A 25492-nucleotide genomic window follows, 5' to 3' on the forward strand; every position below is an offset into this window, starting at 1 on the left:
TGGGAGTTACAGTCCAACAACATCTAGAAGCCCAGATGTTCTCCACCCCTGAAGTAGGAAAACGCTTTCAAGCTGACGTTTATTAAGATGCCTTTCTCCACCTCCACTGTGTCAGATTCAAAGCTGGGGTAGCATTAAGAGCATGAACTGGAGAATCCGATTCCAGTCTCCCTTCAGCGACGTTCTCCCAATGAGGTGGGTGAGCTGTAACCTCTGTGGCAAGCTAGGAGAAAGCACGTGTTTGTGCTGAGGCTACCCAGAAGGAGCATGGCGTTTAAAGGCATCTAACTGCAGACACAGCTACCACCCGGGTAGCATCTGACAGCCTGCCATGCAATTTCCGCCTGCAAGAGGGATGCGCATACGGTAAGGATCTTTTAAACCAGAGTTATTCAGTCTCGAGCCAAATCCAGCTGACCTGAATTCCCTAGATGCCCACACGCTCTTCTCTTTGCCCCACCCCCGAAATCATGAAATCCTAGAATTGTGGAGTTGGAAGGGACCATAAGGATCATCTAGTCTGGTCCTCTGCAATGTGCAGAAAAACCAGTTAAACCATCCAGGAGAAGTGGCTGTCCAGCCTCCTTTTAAATACTTCAAGGAATGGAGAACCCACAACCTCCATGGGTAGACTGTTTCACTGTTGTACAGATCTTACCATCAAGACGTTTTTCCTTATCTAGGTAGCTGTAATAATACCCATCCTTTCAGGTCCTAATTTCTATGGCAATGGACAATAGTTCTTAGCCATCTTCCCTGTGGCACCCTTTCATGTACCTGAACACTGCTCACATGTCTCCCCTCAGCCTTCTTTTCTCCAGACTGAACGTCCCCAAGTCCCCTTCAGCCCATCCTGATAGGGCAGGTCCTCGAGCCCCTGTATGATCTTTGTTACCCTCCTCTGAACCTGTTCTAACCTGTCAATGTCCTTCTGGAAATGTGGTGCCCAGAAACCAACACAATACTCCAGGTAAGGTCTCACTAGTGCTGACAAATGCCTCTCCTAAGACTTAGTTTCTGGCACTAAGAGCTTCAAGCTCAAATGTGTTGGCATTTTGGCCCTGCATCTTTTCCCTTGGCCACCCTCACTACTGGAATGCAGCCTCTGAGAGCTTCCCTAAATGTGAGTTCAGCCTGTTGGGTTGAAAGAGGTTCAACCACCATGTTATTAACCCTTTCTCCTCTGTAGCATCGGCATGAGTGAGGGCATTCCTACAGCTTGCCAACTGAGTAATGTCTCAACAGCCCATTGCTGGCCTTAGACCACGGGTGGGCAAACTGATGCCCGCCACATGTTTTGAACTACAACTCCCATAAACCACAGGCAGCTTGGTCAGGGGTTTTGGGAGTTGTAGTACAAAGAATACCTGCCCCTGCCTTAAACCATCCATTATTTATTGGCCCAATCATAACAGACTACGTTGGAGAACATTTGTAAGGTTTACTGGGAAAATATATAAAGACCCATATCAACACTCAATCATATATCAACACTCAATCATAATCTTCTAGCCTATAGAAACTAAGAGTTTTGCAGGTTGTTAGAAGAGCACCACTCACTTTACACCTTTGGAAGTGGAACTGAACCTCTTCGGAGGTAGAAACATCAAGGCCTGGTGAGGACAAAGCAAATACCAAACAAGTTTAGAGGTTTTACAACTTTAATTTAAAACTTTGCCCCCAAAAAGGAAGAAATTGTTTACAAAAAGAGACTTTCTCTCTACAAAAGAACAGAAGTACCTATTTCAAAATGAAATCTGCCATTTTTCAGTGTCAGTTGGAGAATCTAGCAGGGGTTGGGTGGGGATGCTTTGGGTGAACAAAGCCAAGCAATGCTAAGCATTCAGAAGCGGAAGTGAGTTTACATCCAGAAAAGGCACAAGGCAGCAGCATCGGACTGGTGCAAATCACATGTTTGAATGCGCCAATTCTGCATGCAGAAATTAGCACATTAAGGAGAAGGTAAACAAAAAGCCTCCTCCACAACATGTATGTTTCTGTGTGCAAAGATTCTGATGGGGACGGATACATAGAGCCAAATCTAGCTTTGAGAGTGACACAAAGAACAGTCCTCCATACAACTGAGTCACTTGCTGAAGTGTGTCCTAAAAAGCCGTATCCCACATGCACCATGGTACAATCTCACCAAGACTGTACCATATGCCTTCCTCAGCACGCGAATCTGCTTTTAAGACTGATGCAGATAAAAATGTGCAGGAGCAATCAGTTTCCTCTTGCAAGCACTCCCATTTATTTATTTATTACATTTCTATACCGCCCAATAGCCGAAGCTTTCTGAGCGGTTCACAAAAATTAAAATTTCCTTCCCAATGCATTTTATACTTGGGAGGATGGATTCCTTTGCTCTTTTCAGATGTGTTAGGTGTTTACATAGCAGCAACAAAGAGCACAATAACATCCAGCAGTTTTCATTGCTAAAAAGTCAAGCCAGATTTCTTCTTTAACCGCTAAGCTCTTAAGCAATCAGAACTGTTGTTAAGGGAGATTTCGTTGCCTTCTCATCACCATGCTCCAAGCTAGAAGCAGCTCATACAGGCTTAATAGCCACACAGTGGTCCTTATCAGGTATGCGAGATTGGCAGGCCCACCTATCTGGGACAGGACCCCTGCTATTCACGCTCCAGGAACTGGATCTGCCAGAACAGTGTATGGGATCCCTTAAATTTCAACAGTACCACTGCTTGTACAGAGGTGTGCAATTGCACAATTGGAATATTTTCCCCAGCCTTTCCCAAGTACAAAGCTTTCCTGCCAGTGGAAAGCTAGCATGCCAAGGAGGAATGGCTTCCCCCTACCCTTTTTTTTAAAAAATGGGGCATATTCAAACCTATAACACCCTACCTAGATTCTGAAATAGTACAGTCCCTGGAAGTATATACCCACATGCCTTTACTGGATATATGGATCAGCTCTTAAAAGTTGTGGAGATATAGGCTTCATGAGAAACTAAGACCAACCAATAATACCTCACAGAATGCAGTGATTAATTTCTCCCAAAATGCATAGGAGGGAGAATCCGGATCTTAAAAGGGTGGCTCTTTGTTTCACAGTAAGATGCCCTTTTTAAAATCAAGAACCAGGGGGTTTGGGCAAAGTAACATTCAGTGTGGTGTAGTGGCTAAAGTGTTGGACTGAGAGTCGAGAGATCCGGGTTCTAGTCCCCATTCAGTCATGGAAACCTACTGGATGACTTTGGGCCAGTCACAGACTCTCAGCCCAACCTACCTCACAGGGTTGTTGTTGTGAGGATAACATAGAGAGGAGGGGGATTATGTACGCTGCCTTGGGTTCCTTGGAGGAAAAAAGGCAGGATATAAATGCAATAAATAAAATAATAAAATGCATTGCTTAGGCTAAGATCCAAAGGAAGACCGTTTACCCATTGGCATAAAGCCAAAACATAGGTTTCTGGCTTTGATAGTGTAGTTCCTGCTGCAAAGAATCAAGCTGGAGTTCAATTTTAAGAAGCTGCTTGTCTCTTGTGCAGTGGAAAACACCTGCGAAGAAAAAAGCAAACAAGGCTCTAGGTACATGCTCTGTTCTGTCCCCCAAGCTCTATTTTGATCATATTAATCCAGAGACATTATCCAGTGACAAAGCACTATAGCAACCTTCCTCAAATTGGCATCCTCCTGGAGTGCTGAACTACAACTTTCACTATTCCCAGCTGGGCATGATGGGAATTATAGTACAACAAACCTGGAGGGAACCAGTTTCAGGAAGGCTGTCCGATAGGAATTTGATTTCCCACATTCTACAAACCAGGACGAAAGGCAAGAAGTATATGCTGAGACTTGGATCATTTTATTAAAAAATATAAATAAAAACCAAGGCAAGAGCCATGACAAGGTTTATTACCATGGGGAAAGTGCTAAATGATTTCTTGATCTACACCTTCCTGCACTATTAAGACACATAATCTCAAGGTTTCAGCTTTCCTCAACAAAGACCACCACATTGGGATTTGTGTTCACACACTATAGAACAAGTCACAGACAACGTGAAATCCAGGGAGCACTTCCCTCCTCCCAGCTCAGCACAACTAGCAACCACATGTTTCGAAGAGCCTACAGAGGACGGGCAAGGAAGTCGCACCACCAGTAGTGAAACCAAAAGCATCTGTAGTCATTTGTACAGCGCTTCCCGTCTTGCAGTACTGCAGGAATCGTTTCTACTAGTACAGCTGGATGAACAGTTGTTTGCAGCTCCATTTACAGACACAGTAGAGATACTTGCTGATGTGATCTTTTTGGTGGGGGGGGGGGGATGAGACCAGGATTGCTGTGATGACTCTTGGGTTTGCCACATTAGTATAAGACGAAGCAGCCTTCCCCAACCGGGGGCTCTCGAGAACTTCTGGACTTCAAATACCATCTGCCCCTGCCAGCATGGCCACTAGTCAAGAGATGTTTGGAGTTGTAATCTAAAACATCTGAAAAGCACCGAGTTGGGGAAAGCTGAGCCAAAGAAACACAGGGAATTCTGGGGAAGGAGGGAAGAGACCAACAGCTTGAGAGAACCAGGTTAGGTCAACTGCCTCCCACCATCATCAGGGTGTCCTGGCAAGAGATTTTTATTTTATTTATTCTCCAACATTGCTCCATATAACATCTGTCAACATCTCCACATGTGTTACGATATCACACTTGCTTCTTATAATAATTAACGTCCAACAAAGGTTATTACCGTTTAGGTGCCCAAGTGTTATTCCAGAATGAGAAATCCAGGGAGGAGGAGGAGAAGGTGCCATCTGCTTTATTAAACCCACCAATCAGGCTCCAGCTATTCCTTATTTTTAAGAAAACAAGTACTCTGTGTTGAACTCCCCAACTTATCGTCTGCAGCCCAAGAAATGCATTCCCCTGTTCAATTTCACAGGCAAGATACAAACCCAGGAGTCACTATGTTACAGATGCCATTTCAATCGTATGGATATTATTTACTCAGAAGGTAGTCTCATCAAGTTCAATAGGATTCCTGCACTGAGCAGGGGGTTGGATTCGATGGCCTTATAGGCCCCTTCCAACTCTACTATTCTATGATTCTATGACTTACTCCCAAGTGAATGTGCACAGTACGGTGGCATAGAAGTGCATCAGATTTACTCGGCTGAAGATATGGTGGCCTTTAGTAGACCACAGCAAGTTTTAGAGATGAAAGCTATCGTTCATCACTCACTCCTTTCCCTCCTGCTTTGGTGCTCAAGCTAGTATCTCTCCCAACGGAAACAAAACTGAATCGGTTAACTAGTACTTTCTACCCACCCCACCCGCCAAAAGGGGAATTTTTAACAGTCGGTTCCTGCTAAGTAAAGGCTAATGAAGTTACAGGTACCTGAAGTTCTTTTGTTAACATCAGAGTGAACTTTAAAGTAACTCTTCTATTAATTACACTGTAAGGAGCAGTCTTGGACCAAAGAAGTAGATTCCTAAGAGGACATGGTAGGCCTCGTACATGAAGGGAGATTTACAAGACAGACGGTACAGCATTATTCCACCTGAGGAGAGGTTGATAAGAGAAAGTACAGTGTGCTAGACAATGATCAAAATGTGTTTTCCTTTTGTTTTTTTAATGGCAGCACTGAGTTGAGCACTTTTCAAGAGCCTGGTATGGGGGGGGAACCTATCTTGTGCCATCCAGCTGTGTGTCACCTTCCACCAGGAACAAACAAGAATGCTTTAATGGGCCACATTCCCAACAGCACTAGAGCAAACCTGGTCCTTGAGTACGTGCCACAGTAGCAATTATCCCACGTATGGTCAAAGATGTTCCTCACGCGCACACACAAAAGGAAAAAAAGAAGAAGCAGGAAGTCCTTTTCATTGCTCGCCCAGCCGAAAGCCCTGGCCCCAGTTGTGTCTTCCGTCGCCCTGGCGATTGTCTGCGGGCCGGCGCATGCTGGCAGGTGGCACGCCAAAACCAGACACCCCTCCTCTCCTATTGGGCAGCCAGTTGTACCTGGAGGACAAGCAAAAGAGCCATTCAGGAATATGTATGTGCACGATCAACCTGATAAAGGACTTGCCCACATATTAAGCTTTCACTGTTAAAAGGGCAGCAAGCAAACAGGAAGTGGAGCTAAAGATGTGACAAATTCACTACTCCGCTGGATTTTCATATGTTCGTGTCTAAAACGACACAGTTGAAAACTTTTGATTTTGAAAAGCACTTTCTTTAAAGGGCCAACGTGCAGCTCTTTGGGCCAATTTAGATTCTATCAACGGTTCAGGGAAAGAAGTGTTGCTCTTCCCAGTTTGGTGAAAATCCATGGTGTATATCAATAAAATTAAGAGGTGTGGAAGTCCCCAGTTTAACTTCAGAAGTACATCATGCTTGGGCAATTACCACAAAAACACCACCTGAGGGTTCTAAAGCAGCTCTCTACAAATTGTAAATTGTATGGCTGAATTTCATCCTTTTGCTTTAAAATGGGCTAAAATCAGTGTAGCATCGAGGCAGGGGGAGAATGAGTGCGCGTGTTTCTCTGTTAATAATAATAATGATAATAAATTTGTTTATTTCTTACTCGTCTCTCCCTCTGGATGGGGCAGGGAACAACATTAGATACTAATACCATAAAATACATAAAACTGATTAAAACATATAAAACTCCTACAATATTAAAATAACAGTCAAGTGTCTTAAAATTCGACTGGGTAGGCCTGCCAGAAGAGATCAGTCTTTATAGCCTTCTTGAATTTGAAAAGACTCTTAAGTTGATGAATCTCCTCCGGCAGGCCATTCCACAGTCCGGGAGCAGCAGAAGAAAAGGTCCTCTGGGTACCGGTTGTCAGCCTAGTTTTGGCTGACTGTAGTAAATTCTTCCCAGAGGACCTGAGTGTGTGGGGCGGATTGTACGGGGGCTCTGTGTGTGTGTACACGTGTCTTGTTACTGTCCCCGTGTGTCTCGCTGTTCGTTCTCTTCCCTTCCGCGTGCACGTCTGCTTCCCCCACCCCGCTCCTTGCACTTTGCTGTAATGCTTCCTGTCTCCTTGTTTGCTCGCTCAATGTGTGTCCTGCTCACTCCATTAGGTCTCTCTTTACAGCGTTATTTCTTTGCAGGGCTATATATAGCATGGCCTTAATACAGTAACTGCAAAGACCTGTTAAGAGTCATGCTCCACAAAGACCCTCCCTGTCCTTCCTGGGAGAAATCCCACTGTCATAGACCAAACAGGATCCTCACTACCCCAGGAGATGAGACGAAATGACACCACGCAAGAGCAAAAGTCCCAGGCTAAAGAGGTGGGTCCTGCCCTCCCTCTCCTCGGGTGTCTAGACAAAGTGATATCCCACGGATCTCCCCAGATCATCCCTGTGCGTCCACATGATGCCCTTGCGTCATGATCCCTCCCTTGCCCCAGGATAGCTGGGACGGCTTTAATCCCGGCTTTTCCCGTGTTCTCAGGATCATCCTGAGACCGCAGGACGTGTGGGCAGCCATCCTGGTTTCTTCCTGGCTCCTCGCGAGGAGCCGGGAAGCAAGCACAGGGCACGGAGCTTTTCACACGCTCCATGCCCATTGGGCGTGGGGGAGTGGGGTTGGGGCTTTTATTTTTACTCACTTTTTTGCTGGAGCTCCTGTGTTTAAAAAAAAATGGCAGGCACGACATCTTTCATCCTCCCGGGACATCGTGCGCCGCATGTAGACTGAGGGGGAGAATCTTGCAATCATCGTATCATGAGATCATCCCCCTCCACTCCCCTGATCTAGCCATGCTCCTTATTGCTGAGGCCTGTGGCTTCAACACAATCACATTTTTTTCCTTTCTCCCTCCTCTTCTGGAGTTTCAGCTCATTAAGGGTCACAGAGAGGTCCGTAATAAGACCTGCTGCTCACCCAATGAGAGTTCGGAGGAAAAAGCGCAAGGCCCCAGCAGCTCCTGCCAGCATCTCTTCGGAGAGAAAGCATCGCAGGTTACCAAGATCACAGCAGCCGAAGCTCAGTACATGGGTCCCCTAGCTGCACCCTTGCTGCTTCTGTATGAGGGGTGGGCAACCTGGAGGCCTCTAGGTGATTTGGCTAACAACTCCCATCATTCCCCAACATTGGCTATGCTGACTAGGGCTGATGGGAGCTGTAGGCCAAAACATCTGGAGAGGCACAAGATGCCCGCTCCTGCACTGTATACTTTCATTTTGAGTTAGATAGACTGGCATTTGACAGTAGCACAAGGCTGTATATTGGTAGAATGGGAAGAGAACAAGATTGATGAATGGAAAATATGAAGAATACAAGGCCGGGGGAAGATAGGCTTTGGAGCAAGCATCTGGAACTTTATAAAGTGACAGACAAGACAGCTAAAAGAGAAGAGGATGTGAGCAAGTCCAGCATGTATGGGGTAACTCTTGCCTACGTGGGGACTTTGTAACACGTTGGTTCTGTTCTAAAATGAATTAATTGTTTTCAAGTTTCAACAGACAAGTCTTTTTCTCCCTCCCTTTCACTGGTGGCTTCTCAAGTTTCAATCTAAAAGATCTTTACTTATCTTCTTTCCATGTCAGAGATACACAGCCCGCCAAAATGTAGCAATTGACTCAACCACATATCCATCCATCTGGAAAAACTGGCTGAATTACTGGCATCGTAAATTCCTTTCAAGTAATTAACTGGAATAACTTACCAATATTTTCCAAGTAAGCAAGCTTTATGCCAATGGGCAAACGGTCTTCCTTTGGATCTTAGCCTAAGCAATGCATTTTATTATTTTATTTATTGCATTTATCCTGCCTTTTTTCCTCCAAGCAACCCAAGGCAGCATACATAATCCTCCTTCTCTCCATTTTTTTTTTTAAGAGGGGAAAACTCAACAAACTTACAGGAACTGAGGTGTCGACAGGAAATTCCTTCCTCCCAAGTCCATTGGATATTTGAACATTAAGAAAAAGTAGAGATGACCCACCAGGTTGCCAATCAGCTCATTGATGATACTGCAGGGGGCGGGGAACATTTCATGCATTCATTAATTAATTAACTTACTTAAAAGATTTTTAATTTTACAATATTACAAAATCTTGTAATAGTTAATTTTACAATATTAAGAGATTATGTAATATTGCAAAATCACAATATTACAAAAACATTAGCATACAAATTACAATTAAACACACACACACACACACACACACACACACAACAGTAGCAGCACCATGTACACTGATGGTGCTATATAAATAAATAATAATAATAATAATAATAATAGCAGCAGCAGTTGATGATTTTTAATCAAATGCAGACTGTAATAAATATGCGTTCAGGGTTGTTGTTGTTTTTAAGTCCTCAGCGATGAGGCCATATATATCTGCCAGGGGAGGGAGTCTCAGAGATATGGGGCCACCACTGAGAAAGCCCTATCCCTAGACCCACCAGCCTAATAGCTCTTGCTGGTGAGCCAGAGAGTAGGGCCTGCAGGGAGCATTAAGAGTTAACAGGATGTTTTACAGTGTCACTTGTCAAGTCAACAATTCCTGCTGCCAATCTGAAGGTGCCTTAAGTGTCTATAGCAGCCTTGCCCAACCTGGACCCCTCTGGAACTTTCAGACTACAACTCCTAGCAAGCACTTATTTTAGAAGATATACATCCTAGAATCATTGCAAATTTGTAGGGAAATAAGTCCTGCTGGCTGGAGTTAACAAAGTCGAGAGGCAACTGCAGTAACAATGCATCTGAATCCCACGAATGATGACACCACTGTGTAAGAACATAGGAAGAGCCATGTTGGATCAGACCAAGGGTCCATCTAGACCAGCATTCTGTTTACACAGTAACTAACCAGCTGCCTGTGGGAAATTTACATGCAGGGCATGAGTTCAAGAGCATACTCGTGCACCTGCTCCCCCAAAACTGGTCTACAGAGACATCCTGCCTCTCAATACTGGAGGTAGCTGTGGCGTTACACCCCACAAGTCAGTTCCCAATTGTATGTCTGCAGTTTGTAAGTCTGTGGTTTTTAGAATGTTGGCCTGAGTGGGCGGAGTTAGAATGTCTTGGGAGGGGGAGGAGTGATATATAAGGGAAGGACTGAGGGGATTGAGAGAACTTTTCAGGGAGACTTGTTAGGTACTCGTAGAGTCTTTAGTGCTCTCTGTGTTTATGGTACTTAAGTTCTGGGAAATTTGAGGGTCAGTGTAGTGAGTGGTGTCTTTAGAGTGTGGTGTGCACGTAGTGGATGTATATTAATCAATACTGATAATAAAGAAAGTTCAAGAGTGATTGTGTGAGAAAAAGGAAAGCGTGTATGTGAATGAGTGACAGGATTGGATGAAAGGTTTCAAAAAGGTTTTTAAATGTTGTTAGTTGAAACAAAGCTTGTGAACTTTTAAAAATAAATTTTGATTGTTTTGTTTTTAAACTACCACAAAAATCCCACGTGTCTGTTTGGCATTTATCATCTTAAGTTTACACATTCAGCACCCACTCTGACAATCATTCACCTCAGCAGATATAACTCACAGTGCATTATTATATACAATAAAATCCTTCTCCATTTTAAACCCCTTTCTCCACTTAGTTTGGAGGAAGGTGGTTTTTATCCCTTGCCTCAGGCGTATCAAGCGGTGGTGCTTGGCTTGAGCAGGGAGTAGCTGCGGCCAGGTCTGTTGTTCAGAGCCTGTGTCGTGGCAGTAGCATATAGGCATCCCAACTAGTAGCCGTGGACAGCCTTATCCCTCAAGAATGTGACCAGTCCCCTTTTAAGGCCATCCAAATTTGTAACCATCACTACCTATAAGCATCAAAGAGGCTCTCAACAATCATCTACTCCACCTTATTCTATTCCACATTTCAAGGCCTTGAGATACACATGGATCGTTGTTTATGGAGGGCCATTATCTCTCCTTTAGGCTCCAGATGTCAACCGTTACTGAGCTAATCTTCACCCCACCACACACACAGTGGGTGGAGTGCCCAAGGAGAAAATAGAGAGAGAACAAGGGCATATTTCAGAGGTGTTTTCAGTAGTTGCCCCCAAATTTCAAAACTCTTTTCCTCTGGAGATTCAACAGGCATCCAGCACCACTAGGAAGCACTGCAAAAGCTATTTGGCTTTCCTGTGGCCAGAGCAAAGCCGATTTGATTTTTGTTTGTTTGTTTTGATTTAAGACTGGGAACAGCTGAAAATCTAAGCCATTCCCACACCGAGAGGATATGGGAATACTTACGAGCCTCCAATGATATAGTTGAATCCTAGGATAACCCACGGTAGATAGCATGCCTAGGAGGACAATAGTACAATGAATTAGTTATAAACACCTCCAAATGCAACTACTTCATAGTTAGAAAATTACATATCTAGCGAGGTACATTGCAAGGGATTTAAATAAACAGATGATCTGATGCCACAGAAACTTTCCCAAGTGTTATAGTTAAAGGGATTCAGAAGAAAACGTTTAAAGAGACTTTGCTCTACTCAGATGAGCAGACGATGCGTAATTCATGTTTTTAAAGTACCTTTCCCTGGGGCTGTAACTTCCCAGTCACCGTTTTGAAAGCTGTTTAAAGTCGCAAAAGCTGCTTAAAACCCCAAATGTTGCTCTTCTACTGCTCCACCCTCTGGAAACCCCTGGCCTCTGCTGACACAAACATTCTCTCTTCATTCTAGTCTTCTCCACCACTTTGCATTATCGTTCTATGTTTCCTCTGTCTTTGCATGCTGAATCACAACGATACCAAATACTTTCCCCCAAACCCAACATTCCACAGTAGCATTAATCCCCAAACCTAAACATCTGGCAGCTACAGGAAGGCATGGACATTTGGGGTGAGACAACCAGTAGTATTATGAAGATCAGTAAAGGTCAAGTAGTCCATGCCTGATCGCATCATCTCAGCTTATTTTTACAATAAACCTGCAGTGGAGGAATAAACGTGTTGCCATCTCACACTTGTGTCTACTTTTATTATGACCGGGATACAGTTTTCCCAGCTCCAGCATACCCTGCATAAAGACCTGGCAAAGGTCAATCTTTAGTGTAGCAAGAGAGCTCATCAGATCTCAGCAGTCTTTCGATAATCTGGAAGGGATGACGGGATACAGGGGAAACTAACTTCCTTAGCAAAACGGGGATGGTCCCTTGATTCGGGCAAAAGACTATGGAAAAGCCCAGCCCTCGGGCCTTACCTTAAACCGTGTCCCAAACCAAAATGACACAATCATGTCTCTGTTCAGCTGGGCCCAGACATAGAGCACTGACATGATCAGGGGGATCATCAGCAACTATAAGAGAAACAAGAGAATGGAGGAACAAAATGTTTTAACGTTCACTGTTTTTAATCTTTGTAAATCGCCCAGACAGCTTCAGCTATGGGGGCGGTATATAAACGTAATAAATAAAATAAATAAAAGAGCTCAAAATGGATACAGGAGACCTGAACAACTGTAGAGGAATCACAATAAAACAGAATCCAAAGAAACTAGGGGTGTGCACGGACCCCCCACTCCGCTTCACTTTCAGATCCGCCATTTTCGGATCGGGCCGCTCCACCCCGCCCCCACTCCGCCTATGCCCACTCCGCTCTGCTCGGAGCTCCGGATCCGGATCGGAGCTCCGTTCCCCCCCCCATAGGGGGGGTTACTGGGCCCTGCTGCCATCGCCGCCCATGCGGCGACGGCGGCAGAGCCCGGTAAGGGACCAAGGGAGAGGGGGACCTTACCTGCCTCCGTCCGCGGTCCGTCGCCGTCTTCAATTGAGCCCGCGGTTCCACCAGGAAGTCTGGGCCGAACCACGGGCTCAATTGAAGACGCTGACGGACCGCGGACGGAGGCAGGTAAGGGAGAAGAGGGCAGGGGGGGGTTACCGGGCCCTGCTGCCATCACCGCCCATGCGGCAACGGCGGCAGAGCCCGGTAAGGGACCAACGGGGAGGGGGGCCTTACCTGCCTCTGTCCACGGTCCGTCAGCTTCTTCAATTGAGCCCACGGTTCCACCAGGAAGTCTGGGCCGCAAGTGCGGCCTAGACTTCCTGGTTGAACCGCGGGCTCAATTGAAGAAGCCGAGGGGCACTGGACGGAGGCAGGTAAGGGAGAGGAGGGGGGGTTTACCAGGCCCTGCCGCTGTCGCCGCATGGGCGACAGCGACAGCAGCAGGGCCCGGTAAACCCCACTTACCTTTCCAGCGGAGTTCCGGATCGAGGCGAAGGATCCGCCTTCACCTCGATCCTCTTCGCCATGCTCCGCCGGCCCCCCAATCCTCTTCGCCTCCGCCTTAAGGGGAGGCGAAGCACCCCGCTCCGCTTCTAATTCGCCAGTCCGATTAGAAGTGGAGCACATCCCTAAAAGAAACCTCCTGTTCAGTTCTCTCTCTAGCAGCCTACCCGATGGCCTCCAGACTACAACCCCCATCATCCCCATCCAGCATGGCTAACGGAGGTTATAATCGGTGCTGACAGAGATACACAATTCTAAGGAGGGCCATGCAGGTTTTCAGGCCGCCTTATTCGGAGCGTTCGTTCCGGTGCTTTGCGTAACTAGATGCTTTGCACACACACAAAAAGTGTTGATTTACTTTCAACAAGATCTTTAAAAAGAAGTGAACGCTGCCCCAGAGAAGAGATACTGTGAAGGCAGAGGGTGGTTGGCTTTTGTTTTTTTAAACAAAGGTGTCAACACTAGGCTTGTTCAATTACCTGACCCAGTTATACAACACACATCTGCTGGCTGTGCCTTGGATGAAGGAAGCTTGCTGGATGTTTTAGATGCAAACGTTAATTGCAATTCCCTCCTGTTCTGCTATGGGGCAAGAACGTGCATGCATGTGGGGAAACCGGCTACGAGGAAAGACTTATGAGGATTTAAGCTGGAGGGCAGCAGGCCAAGTACAGCTGGCAGAGAATTTATTTATTACGTACCGGCAGGATGGGCATGGGTTCATGGACATGATCCCAGCTGGCAGTCTCACTAAACTCCTAGGCAAGGTTTTGGCCTCAAGGTCTTACACTGGAGAAGCAGCAAAGAGCTGTGTGTGTATCTGTGTGTGTCTCAGCTAACTACCGAAGGAGACAGCAGGAAAGGGCCAGACTCAAGAAGCAAGTCCTAAAGCTCATGGAAAACACGTTTGAGATTTGGAGGTGTTACAGGGTATGGCTAAAGCCACCCCTCCCACTGGTTTGTGGCTCTGGGAACATTCTGTAAGTGCTCCCCGCTATGCAGGGGAAAGATTTTAGGGCAGCTACATGAATTCTGGCTGGAAAGGAATACCCATATGGCATACCCTCTCTTGATATCAATAACATTAATCCCCGCAGCTATCAATAGACGGATTACATTTGTATGCCATGTTAAATGATTGTTACATAGGGCCTGTTCAAACAACACACTAAACCATGGTTAGGTCATTAGCTATTTGACAGAAAATGCTTAGTGAGCGTGTTTAAATGGTAGTTATGCAGCCACCATGGTTAGGAATGGTTCACATGACACGCTAAGCCATAATGTTTAGCCCAAAATGCTTAACCACTGTGGCTTAGCACATTGTCTGAACAGGGACATACATGGACTCCTCTCCCCTTCTGCAGCATGGCTACAAGACCGGAAACTTTTGAACTGTGGTTAATATTGACTAGGTTTATAAGAACAAGCTGGCTTCTGAAGCCAAGGTTTAAAGCCGGCTTGTTCTGGCAAAAGAATAGTTAAGACTAACCATAGTGTATCTCAATTTGGACATACTGCAAATAGTTAAAGAAAAAAAAGCAAGCAAAAGTTTCCAATATTTTCCTCGCAGCTGCACCAGAGGAGAGAGCAGGGGGAAATTCATGAGCCCGGGGCAAAAATAAGCCCTAATGTTATCATTACGTCTGAATGCAGCCATATTCTCTTAGGGCTGTTTCTTGCAGCCCTAAGAGAATATGGCTGTATTCAGACATAATGATAAAATTAGGGCATATTGTTGCCCCATTATTATTATTATTTATTTATTTATTTATTTATATAGCACCATCAATGTACATGGTGCTGTACAGAGTAAAACAGTAAATAGCAAGACCCTGCCGCATAGGCTTACATTCTAATAAAATCATAATAAAACAATAAGGAGGGGAAGAGAATGCAAACAGGCACAGGGTAGGGTAAGCAGGCACAGGGTAGGGTAAAACTAACAGTATAAAGTCAGAACAAAATCAAGTTTTAAAAGCTTTAGGAAAAAGAAAAGTTTTTAGCTGAGCTTTAAAAGCTGCGGTTGAACTTGTAGTTCTCAAATGTTCTGGAAGAGCGTTCCAGGCATAAGGGGCAGCAGAAGAAAATGGATGAAGCCGAGCAAGGGAAGTAGAGACCCTTGGGCAGGCAAGAAACATGGCATCAGAGGAGCGAAGAGCACGAGCGGGGCAATAGTGTGAGATGAGAGAGGAGAGATAGGAAGGAGCTAGACAGTGAAAAGCTTTGTAGGTCAACAGGAGAAGTTTATATTGGATTCTGAAGTGAATTGGAAGCCAATGAAGAGATTTCAGAAGTGGAGTTACATGGTCAGAGCGGCGAGCCAAGAAGATGATCTTAGCAGCAGGGTGGTGAACAGAAACCAACGGACTGATGTGAGAAGAAGGAAGGCCAGTGAGAAGAAGGTTGCAGTAGTCCAACCGAGAAATAACCAGTGCATGAACAAGCGTCTTGGCAGAAGAGGCAGACAAAAATGATCGGATCCTGGCAATATTATACAGGAAAAAACGACAGGATTTGGCTACTGCCTCAATATGAGGAATAAAGGAGAGCGAGGAATCAAATATAAAGCCAAGACTACGAGCTTCCTTGACCGGAGTAAGTGTAACATCGTTGACAGTAAGAGAGAATGAGAGATGAGGAGAAAGTTTAGGAGGAGAAACAAGCAATTCAGTCTTTGCCAAGCCCCAGGCTCACTATAGTACAAGAAACACATATTCAAATGCAAAACGCACACAAATCATGTCAAATAGGAATGACGCATAAGTGTTTTATTTGGTTCTTTCCCCTTCCACATTCTCACAAGCCGAGACTAACTCTTTTCCCCCAGCACCTCACTGATTTAGAAGAGCAATGAACCGCACGCACAGGCCTTTTCCTCTCTGACACAGTCAACATGGATTTGCTACTTGCACCAGAGCACAAGCAATGGCGTGAGGAGTGACACCCTCATCAGCCAGACTGCTTTCAAAACAAAGAGAAACTTACCTGCATATTCATTGCCAAGCCAGTGATCTTTCATTGCTTTGACTAAGGAAAACCAAACGGGGGGGGGGGGGGGGAATCTGCATGGTTGTGAGGCAGATTTAACACTGAAGAGCTTTTGAGCCAGGCGTAAACTGCTTGGGTTCTCCTTACATGGCTTGGACACCGCCTCCCAAACGGCTGTGCTGAATCTCACGCATTCTCTCATGCGTACACACAGTCCAATGCAGAAGAGAACATTCTGGAAGCCAGACGCACGGTGGGTTTTAAAAGAAAACGGTGACAAAGTATAACACCTGATATTTAGGCAGACGGCTACCAAGAAGAGGGCCTTTTCTGCTGTGGCACCCCAGCTGAGGAATGAGCTTCCCAGAGAGGCTCGCCTGGCACCTGCATTATCCTCTTTCCAACGCCAGCTGAAGCCCTTATTTTCCCAGGCATTTTAGTCTTTTGGCTCTGCTTTAAATCTCTGCATTGCTGCTAGGTTTTACTTTGATTTGTATTTTTATACTGCAGTTCTAAACTTTTACAGTGTACACTGTACTTGAGGATGTATTTTGTGATTATAATTGTTGAGAACGGCCCAGAAAGCTTCAGCTATGGGGTGGAATAGAAGTGTAATAAAAAAATATTTGTGCCACATTTTTTCCACTGAGTTTTTCACCTGTAATCCTTACACCTTTCCCTTCCCACCCCCTCTATATAAATAAGGCGGTATTATTACATACTGCCTTTTTTATGGAAACCAGGAGCCAACAAATGGCTTGCCACTCCATGGATTCATGACTGAGCCAAGATTTGAACTGGGCACGTTGCGGCTTGCAGGTGAAACTTGAACTACCTCTGTGGCTGCTTTCCCAGGACTCAAACAAGGAAAAAAAGGATACAACTATGCAGATCCAGTTAAAGAGAAGCATAAACATGTAGTCGGCTGGCCTTCCATCGAAAGCACCTGTGAACAAAGCATGGCATTAGCGTGACACCGAAACACCGGCAGTTGTTTTGCTAGCTTCCCCCAAGAGGCGCTGGCTGGCTCTTAAGGGCTGTGATTATACCGCAGGACACAACTGCAACTTTTGTACAGAGGAAGGAAAAAGAGGCTGCTCTCTTTCAGGAATCCACAGGAAAAGTCAGAGAGCCTTTCTTCAGCAAAGGCTCACCTGAAAAACTGGCTGTTTTAATACACTTCTAAATATACTCTCCTCTCCCCATATTTAGGGCGGAGATGTCTATGCAAGAGGAGTGCATGAGAAACAACCCTACTGGGCAACCCTACACATGTCTACTTAGAAGTAAGACCAACAAAGTTCAATGGGCCTTACTCTCAGGTAAGTGGGTATAGGGTTGCAGCCCTAGTGAGTGCCTCAAAATGGCATCAGCATCACCATCAGAGATTTTTTTAAAAAAATAATTTATATTTAAGGACTAGGACCGTAAGCATTAGCTGATTAACCAGAAGCTCAATTAAGGCTGACTGTGTCAAGAAGAAGTTACATGTGAATTGTGTGTTTTCATTATTAGTTGTTAATTTTTATTATTATTATTATTGGAAATTATCTTTTAAAATAGTTTTTATTTTTATAGTTCTGGTTACAAAGAACAAACAATACAACATATATATACATTCAGAGTCTGTAAAAAGATAAATACATGTTCCAGTCTGGGTTTGAGGTTATTTAACATTAATTTAATTTAATTTAGCCCGCCCCCCGGAAGTTAGTCACTTTACCCATCCATTTATGTTTGCCATAACTCTATATATGCCGAAGGCGGTGTTCTTACATCTTCTTCTTTGTTCATGTACTCAATGAATTTCCTCCAGACCCCCTCAAATTTATCTTCACTGAGTTGTCCTCGTGCTTTCCTCAATTTTTGCGTCAACTTTTCTAGGAGGCCCATCTGCCACACCCTTTGGTACCAATTATCAATATGGAGCCCTTTGCCATCTTTCCAATGCTTAGCTATCAACCACCTAACAGCCAATAGTAGATGGGTTATTAATTCCTTATTTAAAAGCCTAGGGTGTTTTCATTATTTATTGATTGATTGATTGCATTTAGATACCGCACCAGAGCCAAAGCACTCTGGGCGGTTTACCAAAAAATAAGGTAATAAGGTTAATAAGGAAAACCCTTTCAGATATGTCCTGTGCATATCCCTTGGCAACTCACATGGGGCCTGACCAAAATGGAGACATACTAACAGGGGGTGGTCAAGAATGAGCCAGATGGAAACGGAAGAGCAACGGAGGGCTCCCTGCTCCTGTTTCAGAGAAGAGCTGTCTGCCCACTTTCAATCCGGTTGCACAGGGACCGTTTTACTAGCCAGCCTTCATCTTCCTCTCAAGCCTGATGCCCTCTCCAGACAAGTTCCTGCACTTGTGCATTTTGGTATCACAAGTATGCATCTACTGCCACATACAGGCTGTGTTCTGTGGCAGGCACCCCAATTATGGAACTCCATCCCTAGAGAGGTTAGATTATCCCCTTCCTTGCTTGGCTTCTGGCAGGCAGTAAAGAAATTTCTGCTTCATTCAGAGTTGTTGTTGTTGCTTTGTTTTTTAAGTGCTGGTAGCCGATTTTATTCTTCTGGCGTTTTTTTTTTTTTAGTGCTCCGTTCTTAATCTTTGTTATTGTTCACGTCGTTTTTATATTGGTTCTGTAGACTGCTATGAAGGCCTTACGGCCATCTATAAGTATTTAAATTAATAATAAAACTGGTGACTTATTGTGAACACTGTACACTGTTGTTTTTTATATTTTTGGATGGTTTTAAATTTTGTATACTTTTTAATGTCCACTGTTTTTTAACTTTTGTAAACCGCCCAGAGAGCTTCGGCTATGGGGCGGTATATAAATTTAATAAATAAATAAATAAACAAGCCCGCTGATCGTTCACAGTAAACCAGAAAAAGCCAATAATTCTGGCTTATATGCAAACATGGCCACGGTTTCATTTAATGGTTTTTTAATACTGGGAGATGTTAATTTGGCTATCTCGACAAGATAGACTCAGAGGGTTATAAAAGCTAGAGGAAGGTAATTAATGTCCTAAGCAATTTGATCACACAGCTATATACACTTAACAGTAAGTTACCTGTTTCTAGTCGTGATGAATACTGATACAAAAAATATAAGTTCACCAGGTAAAGAAACCCCGTTCCTTGGCCAACAGGGAAATAGAACGTTGCTGTTATTGGCCTCCAGATCTGTTCAAACAAAATACAGTAAGAAATCAGATTTTTATTACTGAGAGAGCTAGCTTAAATGGTACCAAAATTTAACTTGTTTTTATCAGGCAATCTTGCTGATAAACAAAACATTATTATATGAGATACTGAAAAACAGAAGACTACAATGGCTGTTTTGAGCAATTTACAATGCCAAATCTGGAAGAGATTCTGGTTACCTAGGAATCTGAAGCTATCCTTTGGGGAAATAATGGGGAAATTTGAACACCTGAGCAGTGTAATGGATCATAAGTCAGAAGGAGTTATATAGGACATTTAGTAGACTGGAGAAAAAACCATAGGGCCAATCCAGACATGGTGATGGGAACAAGACTTTCACATGCTCCCTACCCTCTCCAGTGTGACCATGAAATCAGGAACATTTGCTTCCATTTTTTTATTTACTACAGCTTATCATTTTCCTAACCAACTGGTTACTCTTAACTATGGTTTGTTTGTTTGAAATAAGCCAACTTCAAATCATAGGTTATGATGCTGGCTTGTTTTAACAAACCATAGTTTAGGGTTCAGACATAGCACTGAACTCCATGGGTTACTGTGGCATTTGAACCACATCACTATGTGGTTCACGCATATCTCTTTGCTTGAGTGTGTCCCATAACTGCATCACCCACTCACTCCAAAACATGATTTCCCACCTTCCATTATCTTTGTGGTTCATACACAAATCTATCAAGCATGGCAATATAGCTAAATACCGCAATCAGAACTAACTGTTTACATCCTACATTCTAACAGCAAACTCATTCTCTGAGCGTGGATCCTTATATAACCATAAAGGAACCACCAACGTACAGGCTCAGGAAAACCTCAAGATTTGCTAAAATAATAATAGTGGGACTGTCCCCAAATAGCCCAATGAGGCGAGAGCATGCAGAATGATCACAGCATGCTAGCTGATGGCTGAGAAAAGATTTGCCCTCTTGGGCTGTTTTTAGCACTTCTCCCAACTCCTTCCTTAACGATACAACTTAACCATGCTGTTCCATGAAGACACCATGAGCAGGGTGTAATGAATGAGACCTTAACCGTTATTTTAAAGACAAATCAAATTCTTCTCCAAACATACATTGATGCAGTATATACCTCTCTGTGTAATTTCTCTGTGGGCTTGGCATAGGGACATAAGAAGCTGCCTTATAACAAGTCAAACCCTTGGTTCATCTAGCACAGTATGGTCAGCACTGACTGGCAGTTGTTCTCCATGGCTTCAGGCAATTCTTCCAGCCCTATCTGGAGATGCCAGTGCTCTATCACTGAGCTACAACCCCTCCTCCCATAGCCCAGCCTCAGTGAAAAGGAAACAGGCCTCTTGTATAATTAACATACAGGGCCTGTTCAGACAACATGCTAAGCCATGGTTAGGCCACTAACCCTTTGGCAGCAAATAGTGAGTGTGTTTAAACCATGGTTATGTAGCCACCATGGTTAGGAATGGTTCACATGACATGCTAAGCCATAATGTTTAGCTCAAAATGCCTAACCACCATGGCTTAGCGTGTGATCTAAATAGGGTCACGTAGCAGCACAAGCAATTTCCCCTTTGAGGATTCAACTTTACCCACAATATTGAAATGATAATAAATTATAATAGCCATGAGAAGGGTTGCCTTCCACATGCTACTGCGTATGTATGAGTTACACCAACAACCAATCTTACGCATGACCTCTAGCACAACACCTGTTTTATGAACGTTCCCATCTATCACGTCTCAAGAATGGCTCTGCCAACTGAGCAAGCAGCCGCCACTTAAATAGCCTTGCCCCAAGGGGCTGACCATGTTGCTGTTTTTGACACACTATCCAGATAATCCTGCCCAACAGAAAAGAAGACATCTTTCACCAACATTTCACCCATTTGAAGTTTTTGAAATAAGATTGCTGCAAAAGGGTTAGCTGCCTAACTATGGCTTAGCATGTTGTCTGAACAGGCCCTGTATGTTAATTATACAAGAGGCCTGTTGCCTTTTCACTATGGTATTTTTTCAAGCATATCACTTCGGATCAGGTAAATACTGACAGCGCAAGTCTATGCATATTTACTCAAGGTGTCCACTACGCTCAATGGGGCTTGCTCCCACATAAGCGTAGAGAGGATCACGGCCTGATTATACTAAGGATAGTCTGATGGCAATAGCTATGATCAAGTAACTAGGCTCATGCGCTATGTAGTTAATTCCCCACCTGGGTAACGGCTGCACTTCTCACTGCAAACCAAAGTGATGGTATTGTCATGTATCTAGCCATGCTCCCCCTGGGTTGGAAGAAGGTGTTTCAAGTGATCAATCAGAAGTAGAGAAGTCAGCACCAGAAACAGGCCAGCCTGTACTAGTGGAGGAGAAAGCTCTCACGGGCAATTCACCAGCTGGGAGTAAACCCTCTGCAGAGCTTATTTCATCAAGGGCAAATAATACACAGTCAGTGGGAAGCCAACATTCTTCCAAGGAAGAGAGCATGGAGAGGTTAGCCGATCCTAGAGTACGCTGCAGACTAAAACGGGCGGAGCTAAAGGAAGGCAAGAGAAAGTCAGCCCAGCTCGCATCCCGTCAGAAGCTGCCTCAGCACTAGTCTCTCTGAAGTTAACACGTCTGGGGAAAAGGCTTTCCATTCTTCTTGAAAGGACAATTGTCTCGCTTAGCTTGCATAGTTTTCCTAGGGTAAAGTTCCTAGAGATTAGACTCTCTTCAGGAGGAAAGAGATGTTTATTGCTTAAATAAAGCTTTGTGGATTACTTAGCCAGCCTCGTTATTGTCTCCCAAGAAGGCAGGAGGTTTTGAGAAACACGACAGGTATGTCCATAGCTTTGTGTAATGCACTTCTTAGCACACCAGAGCAAACAGAATGGAGAACACATCCCCTCCCTTCACTCCTAATCCTACTGACTGCGATCCTAAAAAAGTAAGAACATAGACCGGATCAGACCAAGGGTCCATCTAGTCCAGTATTCGGATCACACAGTGGCTGACCAGCTGTCAATGGGAAACCCACAAGCAGGACATGAGTGCAACAGCACTCTCCCAACCATGTTCCCCAGCAACTGGTATATATAGCCATCCTGCCTCTGATACTGGAGGTAGCATGGTGCCATCAATACTTGTAGCCATTGACAGCTTTCTCCTCCAGGAATTTGTCTAATCCCCTTATAAAGCCATCCCAACTGGTGGCCATCACTACGTTTTGTGGTAGCAAATTCCACAGTTTGGCTATGCGACGTTTAACATTTCAGTGAAGCGTGCAAGAGCTTTAAAATAGCATTTCTCCTCCAATTTGATGGGGGGGGGGACAGGCATGTATTTAACAACTCGCCTAGTTGCTGTAGGCCAGGGGTGGGCAGAAAGTAGAACTCTAGATGTTTTGGACTTCAACCCCCAGCATTCCTGTTCACTGGCCATGCTGGTAGGGGCTTCTGGGAGTTCAAGTCCAAACTATCTGGAGAGCTACCTTCTGCCCACCCTACTGTAGAAGACAAGGAATTCCATGCAATTCCTGGTATCAGGCTAGTAAAAAGATTGCCTTCCAAGCTGCTAGTTGGCCGCATTTCCATGCTAGGCCTAAAGGATGGCATTCCCCTCCTCCATATCCAGCCTGGAAATGCAGGCTACTAGACTTTTCACACACGTTCACAAAAAAGGGGGCAGGCTAGAAACTTTCATAGGCTAATTTACAAGGCTGGAGAAAAGCATCAGGGAGCTTCCCCCTCTAAACCCCCCGCCAATTAACATTCACAGGCTTGCACCTAATGGCTTACTTTGATGCTGCAGTTGAGTTCTCAACCTCCAGCCCCTATTTCTCATACCATCAAACCAGTCAGCAATTGAAAATGAAACACTTGCACATACAGGAAATCAACCAAGTTCATAAACCAGCCACTAATGCTGTCATGACTTTGCAGACCTTCGTGAAATGTAATTGCCAACCACTGACTCTTGTCCTATTCTAGGTGATCAAGGAGATATAGTTGCAAATTATGTCCATTACCTCAGTAAGGAAAGACCAACTGCCAGTTCACAGGCCACAAATGGCCTCCAGAGCAACTTCATACAGCCTCACCGTGACCCTAGCAAATTCTCATCAAGTTGTTTCCTTGACAGATTTACTTCTAGGGAACAGTAGCAATAAAGTAGTTCTTCGCCAGTCACCCATGTTGATGGCCTCATTCTGACCTGGTTCATACAAAACGGTGGCAATCATGGGTTAATAAGGTTCTTCGGTTGACTTTGGGTTAACCCATGAATAACCTATAGTGTCCGGGTTCAGACACATCACATAGCAACCTTCAATCCGAGGTTGATTATGCAAAGTGACAGCAGCTCACAACCCAACAAATTGTGGATTAATAAATTCCTATTTGCCACCATTATGTGTGAAAAGGGCCATTGCCTGACAACATTGGTTTTGTGTCTGTAAAGCCTTTACTGCTAGGCAATGGCATTCCCCCCCCCTTTCTTTTTTTAAAAGCCAAACCTTCTATGCCTGTGCATGGACAGCTCTGGTCCCCAGATCAGTGTCTGGAGAATAAGCTGAGCTGTGAGAATCTAGTAGTGAGCAATCACTGGCTTTGATAACAGGAAAACCTATTCACTAAGCCTCTGCCTAGCGAAGTGTTAGCATCGCCAAGATTGGTTATAGTGTCAACAGCAATATATTTGTGAACCGCCCAGAGAGCTCCTGCTATTGGGCAGTATAGAAATGTAATAAATAAATAAATAGCACCAAAAAAACTATATGCCTGAATTCTGTGACCTGGATGAATTATACAGACCCACTCATCTTCTCTTATTTTGCTTAATTCATTCTACAAAAGTCTTTTGAGATGTTTTTGTTTTTCTAGAACTGGGGAAGGAGGAAACTGCTATACAGGAAGGTCAAATCTCCCTTAGTACTTAAGAAAAATCTTAAATCAGCAGCAGGGCGCACACACGCACCCTTAACATGCACCCCCATTATAGCAGGCATCGCCCACGCATTTTCAAGCATGTCTTGAGAGCCATCAGTGGGACACACCAGGTGAGGAAGGCTGGCTCAGTCTCTTCAAGGTGTGAGGCTAAGTGCCAAGCAATTCGTTTCCAGAAGAAAGCGAGAGTTGCAAGATTTCAAGTGATGTCCCCTCCCAATCATGGCGCCATATTGACACTCCCATCACTGCCCCTCGAGGGCAATCAGTCCTGCCAAAAGAACTACCCAGCCAACTATGACCCCAAACACACCCTCCTGCTGTGTGAATTGAGCCGACTACAATTCCCAGCAGCCAGAGCGCGGCACTGCTGTAGGGTTCTATAAGACCAGAGAGCGCTATGCATGCCGGGACCTGTGGTTCAGGTCCCCCTACCTGGAAGCGGTTGATGAAGGCGTCCGGCCACAGGAAGAAATAGACGGGGCTGATCAGGCCTAACTTGCCGAGGAGGGGGACCGCGATCGAGCCCGCAAACCAGTAGCGCGTAATCAGCGGGATGCTCCGGAACCAGTCCCCGAGGTCCGACATCTCGCCTCCGCCACCGAGATGGTGCAGTAGCAAGGCCTAACGCCGGGCCTCCCTTCTCCTCGCCGCTGCCGGAGCTGGTTCGACAGTCAAGCCGCGGAGGCTGGACGGACAGTGGGTGGGACCCGACTTCTTCCGACGTGGCTGCACCGAGTTCGGCCGATCAACAGCCACTTCCTGTTTCCGCCCTCCCTTTGCTAAGCAACAGGACAAAAAAAAAAAAAGAGGTGGGGCGGAAGTTGCGTCACTGGGAATTCCCTTCCGCTCCTTAAAGCGACCGGCTGAGTTTGCCTGACTTCTTCCCTTCTCCAGTAGACGGTACATAGACATAATAAAGAGATAGAGGTGGACATGTGTTGTTTTTATGTTTTTGATGGTTTTTAAATTTTGTATACTTATTAATGTTTACCATTTTTAACTGTTGTAAACCACCCAGAGAGGTTCGGCTGTGGGGCGGGATATAAATGTAATATATATAAATTACCAACAGGCTTCTGATCTTTAGTTCTGCTGTTGTTGATTGTTTAATTTGTTTTTTAAGGTTTTAATACCGCTTCTGCTTTAGGCTTTTTATCAAGTTGTTGTTTTTTTAAAGGCCACCATAATCTTTGT

At 44.7% G+C, this 25492-nt stretch overlaps 1 protein-coding gene across 1 annotated transcript; it reads right to left on the bottom strand.

The window, feature by feature from the left end:
• Window positions 1–1643: 1643 nt before the first annotated feature.
• DERL1 (derlin 1) lies at window positions 1644–25016 on the bottom strand. The gene is made up of 8 exons (XM_063131128.1): window positions 24731–25016; window positions 19248–19359; window positions 17039–17103; window positions 16155–16181; window positions 12142–12237; window positions 11183–11235; window positions 8842–8952; window positions 1644–5979 (listed from the first exon to the last, which is right to left on the bottom strand). The coding sequence occupies exons 1-8, from the start codon at window positions 24881–24883 to the stop codon at window positions 5841–5843; spliced, it is 756 nt and encodes a 251-aa protein (XP_062987198.1). The 5' UTR covers window positions 24884–25016; the 3' UTR covers window positions 1644–5840.
• Window positions 25017–25492: the final 476 nt, after the last annotated feature.

This window comes from Elgaria multicarinata, chromosome 7 (assembly GCF_023053635.1).
Source record: "Elgaria multicarinata webbii isolate HBS135686 ecotype San Diego chromosome 7, rElgMul1.1.pri, whole genome shotgun sequence".
Taxonomy (NCBI): Eukaryota; Metazoa; Chordata; class Lepidosauria; order Squamata; family Anguidae; genus Elgaria; species Elgaria multicarinata.